This window comes from Strigops habroptila, chromosome 4, assembly GCF_004027225.2.
Source record: "Strigops habroptila isolate Jane chromosome 4, bStrHab1.2.pri, whole genome shotgun sequence".
Classification (NCBI taxonomy): domain Eukaryota; kingdom Metazoa; phylum Chordata; class Aves; order Psittaciformes; family Psittacidae; genus Strigops; species Strigops habroptila.
The window spans coordinates 72,829,318-72,848,443 of record NC_046358.1 but is presented as its reverse complement, the minus strand read 5'-3'; the positions used below and the strand labels follow the sequence as shown (position 1 = coordinate 72,848,443).

Sequence of the window (19,126 nt, the reverse complement as noted above, 5' to 3'; positions counted from 1 at the left end):
CACTGCCCGTAATAAACTGCTGTACTATGCAATTATTACTCTATCTTGAACAGGCCCAGTTTCTCTCTAGCACAGGCTTCTTAGGGCTCACTCCATGGATGAAATTGGCCCAATTCATGATGTAAAACAAGCAGTTAAACCTCTGTAAAGCTGTCTCGTATGTGAGGTAAGTTAAAGTCTTTACCTTCCTCTTTTTCATACAGTACAGGTCTAAGGCTGAGAAATGCCTGAGGCTGATTCACTGCCTCCTTAGGCTGACATGCTTGGAAAAGTAATAGAAAGTAGTGCTGAGCAGAATGGATGGATGGAACTTTCTCTTACTTTCTGAAGCATTGATCAATGTTAAAGTCTTTGTTAAAATTTTAATAGAGCATTTGGTATGGAGCACATAAATAAAATAATACTTTTCTGCAGTTCCTCACTGTAATCTAGCACAGAGATACCGATTTAAAAGACAATTGATGATTGCTGCTGAAGAATCAGCATGGCTTTTGTATTTTGCAGATTTGATGTGCTTGGGAGTGAAGGAGGCCTTTTCATTTACCTGAATTTTGCTCCTTTTCCCCCGATTAAAGAGAGATATTTTTGGTGCTTACAATCATAGTCACTGGGTTGACATTGTTCTAAGAATCACCTGAGACATTATATACATGTGTGTCTCAGAAAAATTCTGAGAATTTTTCTGAATACTCAGAAAAAAGTCTGTGCAAGTCAGCTTGTGTTGGACATTAGAAGTCATGATGGGGTGATGTCAAAGGCATGCAAAGTACGGTTCTGAATAAGCCCATGGAGAAAAATGCTGTAGTAAAAAGTGTGAATTTATCTGATAAACCACCACAAAATAGTTAATGAAAAAGAAATCACTGTGGATTTTAGCTCTGTGCTGCTAATGTTAGTGTTTTTAATTCAGTTTTCTTGCTGGTGAGGCAGTACGATTGCTAGCTTCCCCTGGGAAGGAGAAATGGATATTCAGGAAATGTGGAGGCAAAAAAGCTGACAGCTGCAGTTGCCCTTTTTAATCATTTTTCAGCTATTCCTCTCATGCACTTTTCCACTTCAAGCAGTTATTTAGGAATTTTCAACCTGGTGACCAACACTGATGTGTCATACACGATTTGAGAGCAAAGCAAAATTCTTCATCCATCTTCATCTTCATCTTCATCCGTCTTCCTCATCCACCATCTAGACCAGCAGTCCTTTTATTCACTGTGTTGCCTGACATTTCTCCCTGCTGCTTGATGGCTTAAGGAACTTGTCCCAAGTACTGCGCATGTCAGCATACCAGCAAACAAGATGAAGTGACAACTAGTTCAGCGCATCTCCTTTCAACAGCCCCAGTACAGTAGGATTGGAATGATGAGGGCTGATACATTTTTTTCTTCCTGACAGCCTTCAGTTTGTTTTGTTGTTTTATTTTGTTAGTTTTACTGACCTAATGAAAGCACAGAATGTGCTTCTGTGTGGTAGACATACAACGAAAGAAAAGAAGACAAGCAAAGAGACAGTACTGGAAAGATATCATGAGCTATCAGGAATATAATGCTGCACAGTACAAGATCAAATATGTAGTGGTGTGTCTGGTTATTCCTGTCTGCTTAGAATCAGTTCTGTTCTCTCATGAATTCCTAAGGAAATAGATTTTCCCTGAGATACATATTTTTCAGGATTGTCTGTATAGTTTTCCTCTTCTCTGAGCCTCCTGCAGCAGTGCTGGCATTTTAGAAGGCACTCTAAGGAATTATCCTAGCAATGTCCATTGGACCATGACGGGATTGGGCAAAAATCACATGGGAAACAACCATTTCTTCAAGTCCCCTAATTCCTGGTGTGATGGGACTAAGGGATACTCTTGTCTACTTACTTTAAGCCAATTCCTCACATGGCTGTGAGGAAGATAGGAAATGTAACTGAAGTGCATCCTAAAGTCTTTTAAAAAGAGGTAATCTCAGGAATTTTCTGTCAAAGCCCTCTTGCTTGCAGCACACAAACTGCATCTCCTGAGCTAGATTGACCATAAGCAACTTTCATTAACACCCACATTATAATGTCTGCAGCCACGCTGGCTCCTTCTGCAGCCATAAGATAGTTTTGCTCTGCCTCATGATTATATGTATGTGAAACAAGGTAGCTGCATGTTTTAGAAAAGAAATGGTAGCCACCCCATTTCTCATATAATGCACCTTTGTGATGAAAAGATCCTGTGCAGTGTCGTGACACACCCGGCTTTCTAGCTACCCCTCTAGTAATACTTACCCTACATACCAGTAAGCGTCTTGTTACAAACTGGTAAGATTTTGTGACAAGTATAATCTGCTTTGACTGCATACTGTTAGCACTTTATAGCAATGGGGAATATGCCAGCAGAGAGAAAGTGCAGTAATAATTTAAGTGGCAGACTATCACCACGGGAAGTAAAATAATATTCTGCTCTTTCACAGGAGCCAGATAAAAGGAAAACAAATCTCCAAAGCATTTTTATCAGATGTTCATCCAACAACATTCCCCACAGAAACTCCAATGAGAGATCTGAATGGCTCGCTGTGTTTTCCATTTCATTACCACTCAACATGCCAGACTGTAAAAATAGCAAAAGATTACTTCATTCTGTTAATAACTCTTAGCCTTTATAGAAGGATGCAGATGATGAGAAACAGGCATCTAGAAATAAATACAGACAATGCATTACATTCCAAGTGTTTTTTTCTCCCCAGCATTAGTTCTGTAATTCTTCCTTCTCCACAAGCATTCACCCAAGAAAATAGAAGGATCATCCGTAGCAATTGACATTAGTACCATATAACAAGTAACTAGCATGTAAATGCCCACTTTTGAACCGGATGCTTCTGGTGAAAGGTATTAACAACTTCAGTAGCCCTTGCGGACTTGCAGAGGATGAACTAGAATACAGATGGAGTTTGGAGCACGTCTGTGTCTGTGATTTTGCACGGAACTGTAGAACTGAGCAGCCAAACCCCCTGTTCCCCAAATGAGCGAGTAGATACTGCTATTGCTTCATCTAGTCTAACGGTGGTAGTAGAGTTTTGGCGTTGTTTGGGCAAAGGAAGAAATGCCCGCTTGCCTCCATACAGATATTTCTATTTTTTGTTTTGAAGCTGTTTGGACGTTTGGTATGGAATTACACATGAACGAAGAGAGGATAAGTAACGCTGAAACCAAGTAATAAAAGAACGCGGGTAGGAAACGTGGGTTCAAGCTCTAGGTAACTGCTGTGAAGGCTTTAGTGGCAACTCTAAACTTGGCTGCTGCTGTCCCCTTTTACCGACTCCCGAGGTGGCTGTTACCTAGGGGTTAGTGCTGGGTGACTCCTACATGCAAGAGAGCCCGGGGGACGGCTGCTGGGGAACGGGCAGCCGAGCGGCGGCTCATCGCAGTGCAGGGCATGCACTAGCCGCAGCCGTTCGGCCCGGGCCCTGCGGAGGCTTCCGCGGGAGATGCCCCACCCCGGCAGCACAGGACGGAGCCCGGCGGCGCAGGACGGAGCCCGGCGGCGCAGGACGGAGCCCGGCCCCGGCTGCCGAGCCCACGGGCCGCGCCGGCCGCCCCTCCCTCCGCCGGGCCTCGCGTCAGCCGCGCGCCGGAAGGAGTCGTCGCGTCCGCTATGGCGGCGGGAGGCGGCCCGTGGCGGCAGGTGCGGCCGCGGGCGGGAGCGGCGGGGTCTCCCCGCGGGGCCGGCTGAGGGAACCGCTCGCTCCGCGCTCCGCAGCCGGCCCCCTCCCGCGGGCGCCGCTCCTTGCCCCGCGGCACGGCCCGGAGGGGCCAGAGGTTGCGGCCGGCCGCCCCGGGGAGCAGGAGCGGGGCGGCCGCTTCCTCCGGAGCCCTTGCCGGGGCGGCACGGCACGGCGGGTGGTGGGAACGCTGCCTCGTTGCTCTGCATCAAGCTCGGATGTGTCTTGTGCACAGGTTTCCGCGGGCAAAGCGCACGTTTGGGGGCTGGGTTAGGTGTTACAAGAGTTAGTAGAACTTCCTAACTAAAGTTATGGAGGCAGTCTGTGTAACTTGAAGCATTCTAAGCCTATATATGCCTGTTTAAGCCTGTATGATCTTGTGCAAGCACAAGCAGATAATAGGAAATTAGCTTAATCTTCCAAGATGTTAATGCCAACATAGGACATGGCATCAGTGGTTTTTACATAAGGAGTATTAGGGGTGCTCATAGCTGGTGAGACCTGGATGACTTTAACTAAATCATTCATATAATGCTTAATGATTTCTGTGTGTGACCTGAGCTTTTAATCTCAGTTTTTAAAGACAAATTCTGTTTTCAGATCAATGATTAATCAGCGTTTAACATACCCTTCACAAAATGTCAGGTTTTGTAGAGCATAAGGAAATAAATGTCCTCTTTATTCTTTTGTTCATAAGAGGTAATTCATTTGTTTGTGCCTGAGGAGAGAGAGACAATTCAGCCTTGAACATTGGGTAATGAGGATGATTTCTTATTTTCTGGAAGAATAAAGAGCGTCAAAGACAGGAGACATTAAGTGCCTAATTAGTGGAGGCATATAAAATGAGCTGAATTTTCTCCAGGAAAAGACAGATACTCCTTTCACCGCAGGTTAGTTTCTTGAGGGACCTATGATAATGTAATGGTCCTTGAGGGACCTATGGTAATGTGTTTGCTACTTGTGTCTGTTTCTGGGAAAATTTGGAGACTTCTATGAAGGATAAGATCCCTTAAAATGGTGAATTTGGGCATGCAGGTCTTATGTTCCTTTGACCTTTGACTTAGCACTGTAAGTCTGTGCATTCATGATAACATCTGTTTTTTTCAGGGAAGTTGTTTTTAAGATAAGCTAATTAGTAGCTCTTCCTAAAATAGGCAGTGTCTGCCATGGAATTACTAGCAATTAGGTGTTTGGTGATCCTTTGGACCATTGTAATAGAAAGCATTGGAGCATTGCAACTTTATTGGACAGTGTAATCTGATTTTTATCTTCTAAAATATTGCTGGAGCAGTATTTAGCGTCAGGATGTTACTAAAAGCTGTGTTTGGTTTTAGGTCGAATATCCTGATGCCCAACTTGCTGTCTTATTGGAGCACGGTGGAGCTTGCATGATGACATCTTCCCTGAGGTCTTCTCAGAAACTGTCATGAGATTATCTTGCTGAGCAAAACTGTTACTTGATGCCTGCTAACAGAAGAGTATTGAATCACTTTGTGTCACCACTTCATAGGGGACTTTGGGTACTGTAGATGTTCCTCTCAGCAGCACATCATGCTAGATGTAACAGAGGAGATGGATAGCCCCACATTTAAAAGTGACACTGTACTTTCTGATGTTCACTTACACTGTCCAAATAAAAGACATCTCATGGTACGATTGAATGCAGTGGGACAACCAGGTAATGTATGTTTAGACTTAATGGCGCTGTATTTTAAGTCTATTCATATCCTTGTAATGTCTGAATTCTCCTTTGAATAGTTGATATTAATCATTACATGTTTTATTCCAGTTAGAAGCAGAATCACTTCCTACTCAGTCTTTAGGGAGAGGGCTAGCTGGGTTCTCCTCATGAAAGTAACTACAGAAATGAAAACTATTAATGTAGAATTTGTAGACAACCCATCTTGAAAAAGGGAATTCTAAATTACTTTCTGAGAAGAAGTAACCAAACTAACTTGCTTGCAGGTTTAATTTTATTTACTTGTTTGTTCATTTAGCTATAATCTCAATATAGCACTGTGGGAGTTATGTTAAAAAGTTGGCATGTTTCTTGTGTACAAATAAAAGGTGAGAAGTCACGTTTTAAATAGCATAACTTAATTCCTGATTATTTTTATTTCGAACTTAATTTGTGAATTTTAATAAAATCTTTATGTGATGATTTACAAACTATTCCAGAGGAGCCTAACAGATTTGTTTGGGTTTCATTTTGTTTTTTTGTTTTTAAAAAAAAAAGCAACAGGAAAGCTCAGAATAGCAAAGGTTTTAACTGACAATAATGTGAAGAGTCAAGGCTGTAGCGGAACTGAAATGCGTCTGACTGATTGCCTGCTTGTAGGTTTCTATAGAGTTGTCAAGAAAGCTAACCTTGAAGCTGCCGGTAAAATGTTCTGTAGAAAAGCACTGCTCCTGCTGTGACAGAAGTGTTAATTGGTTTTTCAAACCCAACTGTGACATAAAAATAATAACTTTTGCAGCTGTTCTAGTATATGACAATGTAAAAAATGATAAAAGTAAGGCTCGACAAGTGGATAATAATTCTGACCCTGATCAGGTCAAAACCAGGTAATGAATGCTGTGGCATGGCTTCATGCTGTTTGACATTTGTTTGCTGTGATTTTCCTTGATGCAAGAACCTTTCAACAGAATGAAATGAATGAAATGGTCTGGGAAATTCCTTTATTTATTAAGACAAGAATTCGATTGTGGTATGACAGCTTTTACTCTTAACACTTATGATGACAATCTACTTCTGTCACTTTGCTGGGTTTTAGGGAACCTTGTGGGGATTTAGGCACTGCTGCTTTGGGTCAGTTTTACTTAAACTTTTTGAAATACCGTAGTACATGCAGAGGATCAGAATGGACTTGGAAAAGAAAAGCATTTCATTCATTGATGGCATCCTCTAATTTGTTAAATAAAAGTTGGTTTAATCTTGTTGTCATGCAAACAGTAGATGCCTTAAAAAATTTCTTGTGCTAGGATAAGCAATGAAGATTTTATTAGATCTGGCTGACAGTGGCCTCTAGAGAAGAACAACTCTTTGTTTATAGTAGACCAACTTTGAATATCTTGCTTTGTAAAGAAACTGAAATAGAACTCCATAAATTGTGAAATTATTGAAAGCAATGTTGGCAATCACTTTATCTCTTCCCTTTTGATGTGAATGAATGTAATTCTAAGACATTCTTCTTAGAATCTTGCTGATATTGACCTTTTTCACTAGTCATATTCTTCGTCATCTTTTTCTCAAGTCTCAACACATTGTGTGTGATTTCAGAATAATAGTACCCAGCCTAAGATGCCTACAAACACTGATTTTATACCAGAGTTGAATCAAATTCCGTGATTCTGTGTTCCATGGCTGGCCCATTTAGTCAAGCACATTGTGTAAGCATAGTGCATAAGCACTGCTGTAGAGCTGAGAGCAACTGGAGATGGTAGGACAAATGTCTTCCTCATCTGTTGTATTCAGAGAATACAGATTCCTATATCTAAAATTGCAAGATCCATTGTGGATAACTTAAAAGTTTTAGTAGATGCCGATGTCACTGGATAATGGTTGCAAAAGGTTTGTAGTGAATTGGTTTATTGACAACAGTGGCCTCATTCCTTTAATCTCAAAGATTAAGTTTCAAGACTCCCCACCAAAAAAGTGTCAACATGTCTGGCTTTGGCAAGCTATCTCCTGTAATCTTGTTTCTGCTCCCTCATACTCCTAATAAGCTGATTTCAAGGCTTGAAGTTGCTTGAAATCCTAAAGACTTAAAACAGTAAAAAAAAAAAAAAATTTTACTTTTTTTACTGGAACATGTGTGTTTCTTATAGGATAGGAATTACAACTGAACCAAAAGAAAAACTCCAACTTGTGTTAATTCTACTTTCAACTTAGTTTGAACTTGTCTCAAAAGAAAATCTATTGGAGGATAGAAGAAACCATCCCTTCTGCCAATTGTTAAAATACGTGTTATTTCATCAGATGAAAGTGTGCATTGTGACTGTGTGGATGCTAAGTCAGCCAGTAGACTGTGAAAGTGCTTCACTATTTCTACTGTCAGAACTTAATAACTGAAATATCTCTTCATAGCAAAGTAAACTTTATTTCAAATTATCTGTATAATTTTTTATATTCTAGATTTTTACTGCGTGAAAGGCAACTGAAATTTAATGCACGTGGAAGTTGCACAGACTCTATTCTTACCTGGTGTTTAACTTTTTTTCTCCCTCTTGTGTTCTTACAGTATTCCTGTCATATTTCAAACTCCTTTGGAACACAGAAGATTCATCATCTGAGAAACGTGTGAGAGAAGCTACAACAGAAAGAGAACTCCAGTACCAAAGTGGAGATGAACTGTGTGACAAGGACAGGAATAATCTAAAAAAGGAAAGAGAATTGCTAAATAATGAAGGAGTAGAAGCTCTGCTAGATGAGGACGGAGACTTGGAAGTGGTCAGAAGACCTCAAAGTGCCTCTGATTTAGAAGCAGAGGATCTTTTGAGGGATAGAGTGTATCCTGTCATTCTGATGAAAGGGAAAGAAGATGCTTTTGAAGATGAAGAAGAATGCACTAGCAGTGATGTTGTTAAAATAGGTAAATAGGCTTACAGTCAAGGAGAAGTGGAATAAATATGTTGTATAAAACAAAAGAAAAATAGGTTTTCTTTAGAAATGGAACAGCAGGTGTGAAATGAAAGGAGATAATAAAACAAACATAATACTGTGATATTGTAAATATTTTTAAAATTTACCATTTTTGTCCAGAAGTGATTTGAGCAATAGTGTTCCATGGGAAAGCTGGTGCTGCTTAGTTAGAGTGGGGGTTTGGGCATTGTCTAGCATTATTATATAGAATGAAGAGTGTATAGTTCTATGTTTGAAAGGGAAGCACGACTTGATTTTCAAATTTGCTGCTATGGAACTTGATTTGTACAAGATTTTAAGGTAATTATTTCTGCTCTACTTTCATTTTCTCAGAACATACTATGGCAACCCCCTTAGAAGATGTTGGTAAACAAGTATGTATCCCGCCCTGTAGTATCTTGCTGTTCATGGATTTTGCTTCACAATTTACTCAGTTTTCACTGCTTCTCTTATCCACAGGTCTGGCGTGCAGCCTTTCTTCTTGCTGATTACATTCTGTTTAAACGGGACACGTTCAGGTGTTGCTCAGTCCTAGAGCTTGGAGGTGGCACTGGAATTACAAGCATTATTATGGGAACAGTTGCCAAGAGAGTTTATTGCACAGGTAAGGCAGCTTCAGTTAAGTATTTTTGTGAAAATTCATGAAGCAGTGCTTTCATCCTGGCATTCTCATCCTCATCTGTTCCGTTTTAGTTAACATTTTTTTATTAATGTATATAAAGTTGTGTTGATACTGAAAAATAACAAGAACTTTCCCAACAGGTTGAAAACGCACTATTAGGTGCAAGAGTGTAAAAGCAAGATACATTGCTGTGAACTCAAGATAGTGTGCCTAGGTTAAAATAGGCAGCACAGGGATCTAAATTCTTTCTTCAAGAGTGGCTCAGAGTTAGTACTGAAAGCCAAAAGCAAGAAGGATACTACTGAAGCAATGATCAGTGGATAGAGTTGCTCTGAATTTTCCTTGATCTAGTCAGCTTGAGAGAAACTTAGAAAATATTAGTCTGAGGGGTCAGAGGCATGCACAGCCCATGCAAAATATTCTTTCTTTAAATATTATCACTTTTTTCCAGACGTTGGTGAAGATCTTCTGGCCATGTGCGAGCAAAATGTTACATTAAACAAACACCTGATGGAGCCAGGAAGTAAGTGCTATACAGTCAGTGCTTGTGCAGTTGCCTATACATGAACTACTTTGGGATTAAACAGCGCAGTGACTCACTTAAAAAGGAAGATGTAGTCCATAATGGGACAGCTTCCTTTTGAGAAAAGCAAAACACATACTCTTTCTCTGGTCATTACTGAAGCCCAGCTGCAGTTCCTACACAGTCATTGCCTGAGTTTCACTGAGGTACTTGGGAGGATCATGGATATCCAGGGGTCAAGGGTCACATAAACAGAGTGTGAATAACAGAAGTAGAGCTCTAGAAAGGAGAAGTATTTTGCAGATGAGACGTGTAAAAGAGAACATAGGTTGTCTTTCTGACCCTTAAGTTCATCCTGTTCTCTTGTGAGTGGGTAACTGGTTTTGTACCCACTGATGGTGTTCAATGATTGGTGTTCAACTTTACTTGTCTCAAAATAAATCTTTATCTCTTGTTTCAGTAGAGGTTTTGACTCTTTACTTTTGCCTCGGTACTGTCTGAAGGGCATTTGTGCCTGATGTGATCTTTCTTTTTCATCCACAGGAGGGGAAGTTAAAGTGAAAGAACTGGACTGGCTGAAAGATGAATTCTGCACTGGTAGGTGGCTATAATGGGTCCTTTCAGATAGGGGTTTGGGTTTTGTTTTTGTTCTTCCTTTAGAGCTGTCAAGAAAAGATTATTCCATTTGTGAAGTCTTCCAGCACATATGCCTCTGGAAAAGTAGTTGAAAGTACACAGTTGTCTTTGGGTGCATCATTGCCATGCGAATAAGTAAGGAAGGGTTTACTGGTAGATTGAGAATAGACAAGTGATGGCTGACCTCTACTAGGTCAAAATCCAAAGGTGCAAACAAGGTGTCTGTTTTATTATGGTGATAATGGAATCCAGGCATGATGACATGGACTTGAGTTACTGTAATCCAGATTTTCACGTCATGGTATTTCGTGGCGTATTACTGCATGAATACAGAACTGTAAAAGGTGGCAGGGAGAGTATGACTTGAAGATGTATGAGTATTTATTCAAATGAAGTGGTGAATGTGTTATATTTAAAATATTTGCCAAGGGAATGTATTCTGCTGGTTTTACCAGAATAAAGGCAACTGACAAGTAAAATTTAAAGTGCAATTAATGATAATAAATCAGATTATTAAAACTGTCTTTCTAGTGATTACAAGGTCAACACAAAATTGTAGCACTAGTTACATGAAGCCTACTTTATAGATTTTTATATCATCAGTTGGATTTGATGTAATGCTTCTAAAAAATAGAACAACTATTTAAGCAAGTGGAAACATCCTTTAGACATTCAAAAGCCTCTCTTGGACCTCAAAAAATTCTGGTTAATGAAAATACTTGATACTGCCAGTTGAAAAGGCTTTTTTTTTTAGACTTTCAGAGAAAGTGTCTATATTTTACAAAGTCTAAATTTTAAAAAGCATGATGAAGTAGGAAGCTTAGTCAAAACTTATACAGATGCATTTGTTCTTTTATTTCAAGGAGTATTTATTTTAATCTAGTTAAATCTGTGATTACTACAGGGTAGTAATTGGTTGTAAATTCTAATGTAAAAGAATATGCACTCTTGCCAGTCAGCCTTGCAGAGAAAGCAAAGGACTTCAGCGAATTTCAGAGAGTGAATAGAAGGAGGGTTTGACTTACCTTCAGTGGCATGCTCCATTCATGGAGCAGCAGATGATCACAGGAGTTAAGAAGTTTCATTTTTCCAGCTGTCAATCATTTGAGATGTTTAATCATGTACACCAAAGCCATATTCTTTGTTACAGATCCTGAAGCTCCTTACAGCTGGTCTGAAGAAGAGATTGCTGATTTACATGACCACTGTACTGTGATAATAGCAGCTGATGGTAGGATAATATAAACAGTAAGCTTTTAAGTCAAACACTTGAACATTATGAGTAGTAACTTAAACACACCCAGTTTGCTTTTAAATCCGATAGGTCAGATCCTTACCTAATTTGTCAAAGAGTTGCCTTAAGTGTTCCTGCCTGTATTTATTTATTTTTCTTTAACAGTTGTATTTACATTCTGAATTAGAAATAGGAGAACAGATGCTGAAAACTATTAGCTCTTTTTTCCTTGGGTATGGTAATTATTTGTGACAAAATAAATTATTCAAAGAACATGAGCACAAATAAGTGATGAAGAGTTTTGTCATCCTACCTTTGTCTTGCATCAGATAGCCTCTGATAAATAGGTGGTTAGACTAATATGATCTGTAATGTGAAAACCAGTTTCAAATGCTGCACTTGCCCATATATTCTGTGCCTTTGGATATCTCTGTCTTCTTTTTTTTCTGCTCTTTTTATTGCTGAAGTTAGAGACGGAAAAATGGCAGGCTAGCTTATCTCTATAGGAAAACCATTGTTGTTGTGGTATATAAATAACGGAGCACTGGTTTTAGTTATGATATTGAAAGGTGTTGCAAGACTGCTTTCCAAGGAGATAAGGTTATAATGCTATATTAGTTATTGCCTTTGTTGTAAGAAATGAGGCCCTATACATTGTGATATCCCATCTTTTTTTGCAATAAGATGTTTCCAGGCTCAGAGAAATCTTGTTATAGTAAGCTGTCTGACAAAAGTGATTCCCACTGATAATGAGAGAAATCTTAAAGAAAGCCTGACATAAGTAGTAGCAGCGGATACTATTAGAAGATCAGTTGTTGCCATTAAACATGCGCTTTTGGATTTAGTAAAAATAGTGACTTGTTTCATTAGAATAATCAAACTAAGGCTTTGTTCTGGGTTCAGCTGTAGCAGTCATTTTTCTCCTTTTCAGTAGCTGGTGCAGTGCTGTGTTTTTGACTTCAGCCTGGGAACAACACTGATAACGCTGATGTTTTTAGTTGTTAAGTAATGCTTACTCCGATCAAGGACTTTAATCTCATGCTCTGCCAGTGAGGAGGGGCACGGGAAGCTGGGAGGAAGCAGAGACAGGACACCTGACCCGAGCTGGCCAAAGGGGTATTCCATACCACAGCACGTCGTGCCCAGTATAGAAATTGGGGAGAGTTACCCAGAAGGCCCAGATCACTGCTGGGGTCAGGCTGGGTATCAGTCGATGGGTGGTGAGCAATTGTATTCTCTCCCCTTGTTATTTCCCTTATCATTATTATCATTGGTGGTAGCAGTAGTGGTTTTGTATTATACCTTAGTTACTGGACTGCTCTTATCTCAAGCCGTGGGAGCTACATTCTTTCGATTCTCCTCCCCATCCCTCCAGGAGCAGGGGAGGAAGAACGAGGAGAGTGAGTGAATGGCTGCATGGTTCTGAGTTACCGGCTGGGCTTAAGCCACGACAGGCTTGTTGTTGTTTCATACCTGAGACTTAAGTAAATAATACACTTAAACATACATATTTAATGCTCTTAATCTTTTTTTGCAGTGTTCTATGATGATGACCTGACAGATGCCTTGTTCAGAACGCTGTATAGAATCACACACAACTTGAGAAATTCTTGCACAGTTTACCTAGCATTAGAAAAGAGGTAAGTATCATGGAGAACTTAAAATAAAAAGCACTGAAAACTTTATGTGCTTTCTTTATTTGGGAGAAACATCTGATTGATTGAAGGTCAGCTCCTGATTGTCATTGTATTAGTTGACTACAGGCAGCAGTATATGCTCAGGACAGGTATTTGTTTTTATACATGCTTAATTTTTAGCAGTTCAGAATTTGACTTCCACAAGAGTTCAGCTATTGTTGCCCACCTTTGTCTTGCATGTGACAACCTCTGTGCAAATAAGGATAAATGGGTGGCATGACTGGTGCTTCTATAATGCCTGACAACATTTGCTGGTTTTGAGGTCACAGAGTGGAAAGAAGGGGCTTAGAATTAGTGTGTATGTTTCCCAGCTTGAGTACCTTTATAACATTTTCTCTTATGTTTTCTCTCAAGGAATTGTTGAATGTTTTTAAGTAGTCATGTCTTGCAGTCCATTCATAAACTAACATTTAAAAAGGCTTGCTTAAATCTCTGGAGATAAGTAAGCAATAGCTATTCATAAGATTTGTTGCCAAGTGTTTGTCCAGAAAGCCAAGGTAATGATTCTCTTGTGGCAATGTGCCTTAAAATCAATGGAAAAATTCATCCAAGAGTTACTGCATATTGATGCTAACCTGAGTCTTGCCTGCTTTTCAGGAATAGCAGCAGAGTTACTTTTTTTGGCTATCAACATTAGCTAATTACACAGAGAAGACACACATTTTCCATTAGTTGAAGTTACATAGCTACTTAAGATGCCAGTATAGGAGAGACATCTTAAATCAAATATTCTCTTGCCAGGCTGAACTTCACTTTAAGACATATGGATGTTACATGTGAAGCCTACAGTCATTTTAGAAATACTCTAAATGATTTGGAGAGCCTCCAAGATAGAAAAATTAAATATGTTGTGGAGCCCATTAAGCTTGATTTCTGCCAGTTTCTTGTTTATGAACGAATGGAGCAGTTGGTAAGTGACATTCCTTAAAACAAATGTAATGTATTGGGCTAATCATCTCAAGTTAGTTTTCAGGTATTTACTTAACATGAAGTAAGAACAGGTGAATAAGTATTACCTTTCCATTTATTTCCATTTAGCTTTTTGTTGTTTTAAAATTATTCTGGTTTGTGCTTACATAATTATACTGGATTGACATAACACATGCTTTTCTATCACCAGTAGCACAGTGACTTAGATTGCACTCATTTCCTCACAGGTTAAGAAACAGTCTCCAATACTTTGTAAAATACGATTTTGCCATTGACTAGAAAATAGGACCAATATCTCTTCTCATTTCTTTGCTTGTAGAAGAGCTTTCATTTCGTAGTTTTAGTAATTCCTTTTCCAGTTCAGAGTTCAGGAAATAATGTTCTAGTATCTGTGAAGTTGATGAGCTGTCAGCTTCTGTTATTCAGAAACATGACAGATGCAATATTTGTAGTTATCTAATTACCTCCCAAGCACATAGGGTTCTCTTTATTTTTTTTCCAATTGTCTGCTCTTAGGAATGTTATGGGCAAGGTAGCTATAGCGTGCTAGTTTCTAGAACAATACAATCTAACAGATCTGCTTAAAGAATTTGCAAGTCTTTTACTGGATTGCAAATCTCTTACCAAGAAATGATGTTCCTGTAGTCAATATACTGTTGGTCTGTCTTCTGCAGTCTATATATGTAGTAAGATTATGGGGGCCATAGTTACTTCATGAGATAGATTTATTTTACTTAATGCTGATACCTTCAGGCAAAAAACATGCATGCAAAACTTAAAAGCAAGTTTTACAAGTATATAAATGTAACCTGGATTACACCTAAATGTGTAAACTCATTCCCTAGCCTTTTTGCAGGAGGCTACTGGTCTTTGAAATATATGCATATTTAAAATGCCTAAGTTTGTTATTTAGCATGAAGCATATTGCCACAATTCAAGATGTCATGGTGGAGAGCATGTGATAGTCTGATTAATGATTTGTATAGCAGAGTGTATAGTAATTTATTCTACTTAATTTATTCAAGTGGTCTGTTTTTCATCTTTGTTGTCCAATAGATTGAGAAGGGGGGGATGTGCACATAAGACATGCATTTATGAGACCTTGATTCTTCAGTAAATTGAGTATTTTTTCAGTTGTATTTCTACTAGCATTATTGAAAGCGTTTGTCAACACAGGCTAAGCAAAAGAGCAAGATAATCAGTCAGAATACTGCAGAAGGTCATGCAGACCAATGAAATTATTTTAAAACAAATTATTTTAATTTGATACTAATCTTTTATTCTAAAAAATCATGCTACAGGAGTGAAGAAATCAATTCTGATGCTCTGTCTCAAAGATAATTTGGTGATTGTTCTAGAATAATACACATGGATTTAATATCCATCCACAGATGGATATTATCTACAGATGGAAGGTGTGTCTTAAAACTTGTCTTCAAGTGGGCGTGTTGAATCTACTGACCTGAGAAAATACCTGTATGTATTTTTTTCCATTCCTACAGGAATTGTGGAAGATCATTGCTGAACAGCTAACATGACAGGGACATGAGAAAATGGAAGATCTTTATCTAAGGATAAAGGGGTTTTTTTGATGTTTTATTAAAAAAGGATTTTCATCCCAAGAAAAGCATTTTCCTGGTGGGACTGTGCTCTCAGAAAGTGTTGTTGCACAGATTTGCTTTACTTCAGTAAGTTCGGGTTTTGGCACTTAGAATATGGTTTCTTTGACATTTCTTCTATAAAACTGGTGTTGATCTTCAAAGTACGTGCTGGATGCCAAACAGTGGCAGTGACACAGTGACTTGCTCTTTGGGATCGATGACATAAGCTTTAGATTGTCAGAAAGGGGCACTTGACCTTTTCCATGTGGCTGATTTGCAGATGTTGTGCATTTTCCTTTTTAGTTTTCTGAACATGGACACTGCTGTTGGTCTCTTCCAGGTTCCACATTGTTTTGTATTTATGGAGATTTGTGAAACAGTGGTCTGGGCAAGACCTGTTTGTCTTTCATGGACTTTTCTTTAAGCAATCTCTTTATGAAACTTAGTCCTTAATTTTCAGTTTGTCCTGTCTAAATCATTCTAGTTCAGGGCTACTCTCTGAACTGAAAGGACACAAGATGCATTTTGTTTGAGCCTCTAAAAATACTCCACAGAGGTCTTGGAGGTACATTGTCCTGCTGGAACTTTAAGCTATTCCCACCCAGGATAAGGGTGGGAAGGTACATTGTGGAGAGATACGCTAACACTCTTTACATGTTTGGAATCCTACCTTCAATGTAAATGTGTGAGGCTGGGGAGAAGGAGGCGACCAGCGATATCTTGCCCATGTGAATGGGGCCTTCAGTACCTTAGCTTTTGGATTAAAGTACAACATATTGGTCACATCTCTCCTGTGTTATTAATAAAACCAAAATCTGCTTGTACTTTTAATAAATCTTGTGTGTACTGTTATGTTTGTATCACTTGCCATATGTACACTGTCACGGAAGCTCTTGTGCGAGCTGCTGGATTCTTTAACGTTATGCGAGTATCGGTGATGAAGCTGTTCCGGCTCGTGACTTGTGATTTCTAATGCACACATTGCGTTAGAAGCATCTGGTATACTTCTTGAAAATCTGTTTTACATTTGGTTTAGTTCCATTGGTTTAGGTGAGTTATTTCATAAACTGCTTATATCTGTGAAGACATACTTTCTTCATGTTCTTTGATGAGATGAAAGGTTATTAGGTGATGATGGCCTTTTCGTGTTGAGTATAGTCAAAGTAAAAATTACCTTATCTTAGCAGATAACTACCTAGATAGACAGAACTTCTCTCAGAACCCTCATTTGAACTTCGAAGATATAAAACTATATTTTAATCCAGAGAATCCCAAACTATTGTTTGGTTTGTGATGTTACTGACTTTGGTAGGTTAACTGAAAACAACTGGTTTTGAATGTAGCTGCTATTTAAGTAGTAATTTTTTGAAGGCTGTAGCAAGAAACTAATTTGAACTGATGTGAAATAGTGTGTGCAGTTAGGGAAGATTTTTACTTGTGCAGGACTTCTGAAAGTCTTTGGAATTTGTGAACAGAAACTGATCCAGTTAAAGGGATACTGTAGATCTTTTAAGCATGGAATTCAGCCATTTTACGAGAGCTGACTTACATTAACGTCTGAAAAATATTTTCATACTTCTATCTTCAGTTGAGTAAACATTGTGGCTGCTTGGGGAGCAAGTTGAAGTAGAATTTCCTCCTAAAGGAACAAAGTTAATCTTTCTTTGATTAAAAGTTGAGGGGATTAAAAGTTCTTTGGTTGAAAGTTGAGGGGAAACAACAGCTTTGAGGATTCAGTGACTGACGCCAAATCACAAATTTGGATATGACCCTTTTCACTGATGATAAGCAATAGCTGAAAGTAGGCAACAGTTCTAAGAACTCAAGAACCACAAGAATCTCACAATGCGTTAGCATTGTGGTGTTAATGAGAGATAATGTAGCCTGTCTTGCCAGAGAATTGTCCACTACTGCGTAAGGATATGAAGTATGGATATGACCTTCTTAATTTTGACTTTAATCATACTTTAAACATGCCGTACATGACAGTTGTTTTCAGAAATCATCATGTGAATTTACACCTTTAGCAGTTCATTGTTGATTAAGATGTACAGGCGGGGAATTGTTTAGTCTTGAGCATACAGATAATGATTGGAAATCAAGTTAGTGCCTAAAATGATAATGCCTCGAGCACATTATCTGTGTTTATGTAATCAAGAAGGATTTTTTCCAAATAAAGCATGGATTAAAACATAGTATGCTCTTGTGGTGATGTATCTAAATTTGAAAAAGTGTAACAGCTGAAAAACCAGGTACAAGACAGGACTACCAAGAGCATACAGAGAAGTCAAGTGATTCAACATCAGTTTAGATGATCTTGGACTTGTGAGCTACTGGGAAAGAGTTTGTGTATTTCATTGAAAAAACCCTTAAGAACTCTGCAGGCGGGTTCATATAGGTCTCTTTGGTCACCTCATAGCTAGTAGGGAGAAAGGGGGAATCAGTATTGCCCATTCCTGCAAACCCTTTATTTCTATGTAGGGGAAGGAAGAGAAGGTAGGTGCTTTATCTAAAATTTATTAATGTTATTACTCTGCTGTGGAGCTGAGGTTGGGAGGATTTCATTTGGAAAACTGATTTTCACCTCTGCTAAATTAAGTCATTCTACACTTGGGAGTGTTTCTGGATGTAGTTGGCATAGTCTGGTTGGTCAGCCAGATGGATTGTCGTGGAGAGTGAGGAACAGAGGAGGTGGAGGGGAACCTGTGGAACTCTTGCAGTGCATTTATTTCTGATGAAGGGGAGGAGTGTCGCCGTTTTCTTGGGAAGTGTGGTAATGGATGGACATATGATCTTCCAGGAGGAATCTTGTTTGAAACTACTGATTTTCACCTTTGTCACTGGTGTGTGGTGAAATAGCACGTCCTTTCTCAATCCCTACATGTATGGTGAAGATGGCAGGCATCCCTGTCCTGCTTTTCTCTGCTCTTAAGAGGAACACTAATGACATAGCTGAAGACACTGTTCAAGGGAAGAACTTGAACTTTTATGTGACATTGGAATAAGCATCGCAAGCTGATTACATTTCTTTTTAATCTTTGTTGATGTGAAACTTGAAGGGCTGCTTTGATGTGAACTTCTCTTCACAAAAATGAACTTGTGTGTCATTTTGCAGTAGAAAAGTTGCTTAAGATAGTCACTTGATGGGATACATGATGTGTATTTATTATCTCTGTGTGTTCTCATGTGTAGGTGGCTATTCATAGACCATACTTTTAGCTCCATCTGCTGTACGACACTTTGAGTCAAAACATTTTAGTTTGTTAAACGCCCTGTTCCGTTCTGTTTTAACAATATCGCATTTTGGAGTAACAGTTTCGGTTGAACACGGAGTTCTGCATTTCTCACCTAGACTTGTGTGTATTGGGGATGAAGAACCATGCAAGTAATCTTAAAAAAGGTGATGTTTAATTACCTACCCATTAACGGTACCTTTAGGAGGCTGCCTCCAGCAGTCTGGATTTTCAGGAAACGTTCAAGAAAGAAGTGGATGTAACTGTGTGTGTGTGCGCTAGGGACTTCTCATTCATTAGAAGATCATGACAAATTTGATCA

At 39.0% G+C, this 19,126-nt stretch overlaps 1 protein-coding gene across 4 annotated transcripts; it reads left to right on the top strand.

The window, feature by feature from the left end:
• The first annotated feature begins 3,601 nt into the window (after positions 1 to 3,601).
• Positions 3,602 to 17,767, top strand: METTL22 (methyltransferase like 22). 4 transcript variants are annotated; one of them, XM_030481246.1, is made up of 12 exons: positions 3,602 to 3,921; positions 4,384 to 4,576; positions 5,021 to 5,364; positions 7,928 to 8,278; positions 8,662 to 8,702; positions 8,788 to 8,932; positions 9,402 to 9,473; positions 10,017 to 10,070; positions 11,260 to 11,340; positions 12,881 to 12,983; positions 13,782 to 13,950; positions 15,473 to 17,767. In XM_030481246.1, the coding sequence occupies exons 3-12, from the start codon at positions 5,238 to 5,240 to the stop codon at positions 15,506 to 15,508; spliced, it is 1,179 nt and encodes a 392-aa protein (XP_030337106.1). In that variant the 5' UTR covers positions 3,602 to 3,921; positions 4,384 to 4,576; positions 5,021 to 5,237; the 3' UTR covers positions 15,509 to 17,767. The 4 variants fall into 4 exon arrangements, with proteins under 4 accessions (XP_030337106.1, XP_030337105.1, XP_030337108.1 ...); XM_030481248.1 differs by having other exon boundaries at positions 3,604 to 3,649; XM_030481245.1 differs by having other exon boundaries at positions 3,602 to 4,576.
• The last annotated feature ends 1,359 nt before the right edge of the window (positions 17,768 to 19,126 follow it).

Coding starts and splice junctions, on each gene's coding strand:
- METTL22 (XM_030481246.1), top strand. CDS start 5,238: ATGCTAGATGTAACAGAGGAGATGGATAGCCCCACATTTAAAAGTGAC. Junction 5,365..7,927: donor GAATGCAGTGGGACAACCAG/GTAATGTATGTT, acceptor GTGTTCTTACAG/TATTCCTGTCATATTTCAAA. Junction 9,474..10,016: donor ACACCTGATGGAGCCAGGAA/GTAAGTGCTATA, acceptor TTTCATCCACAG/GAGGGGAAGTTAAAGTGAAA.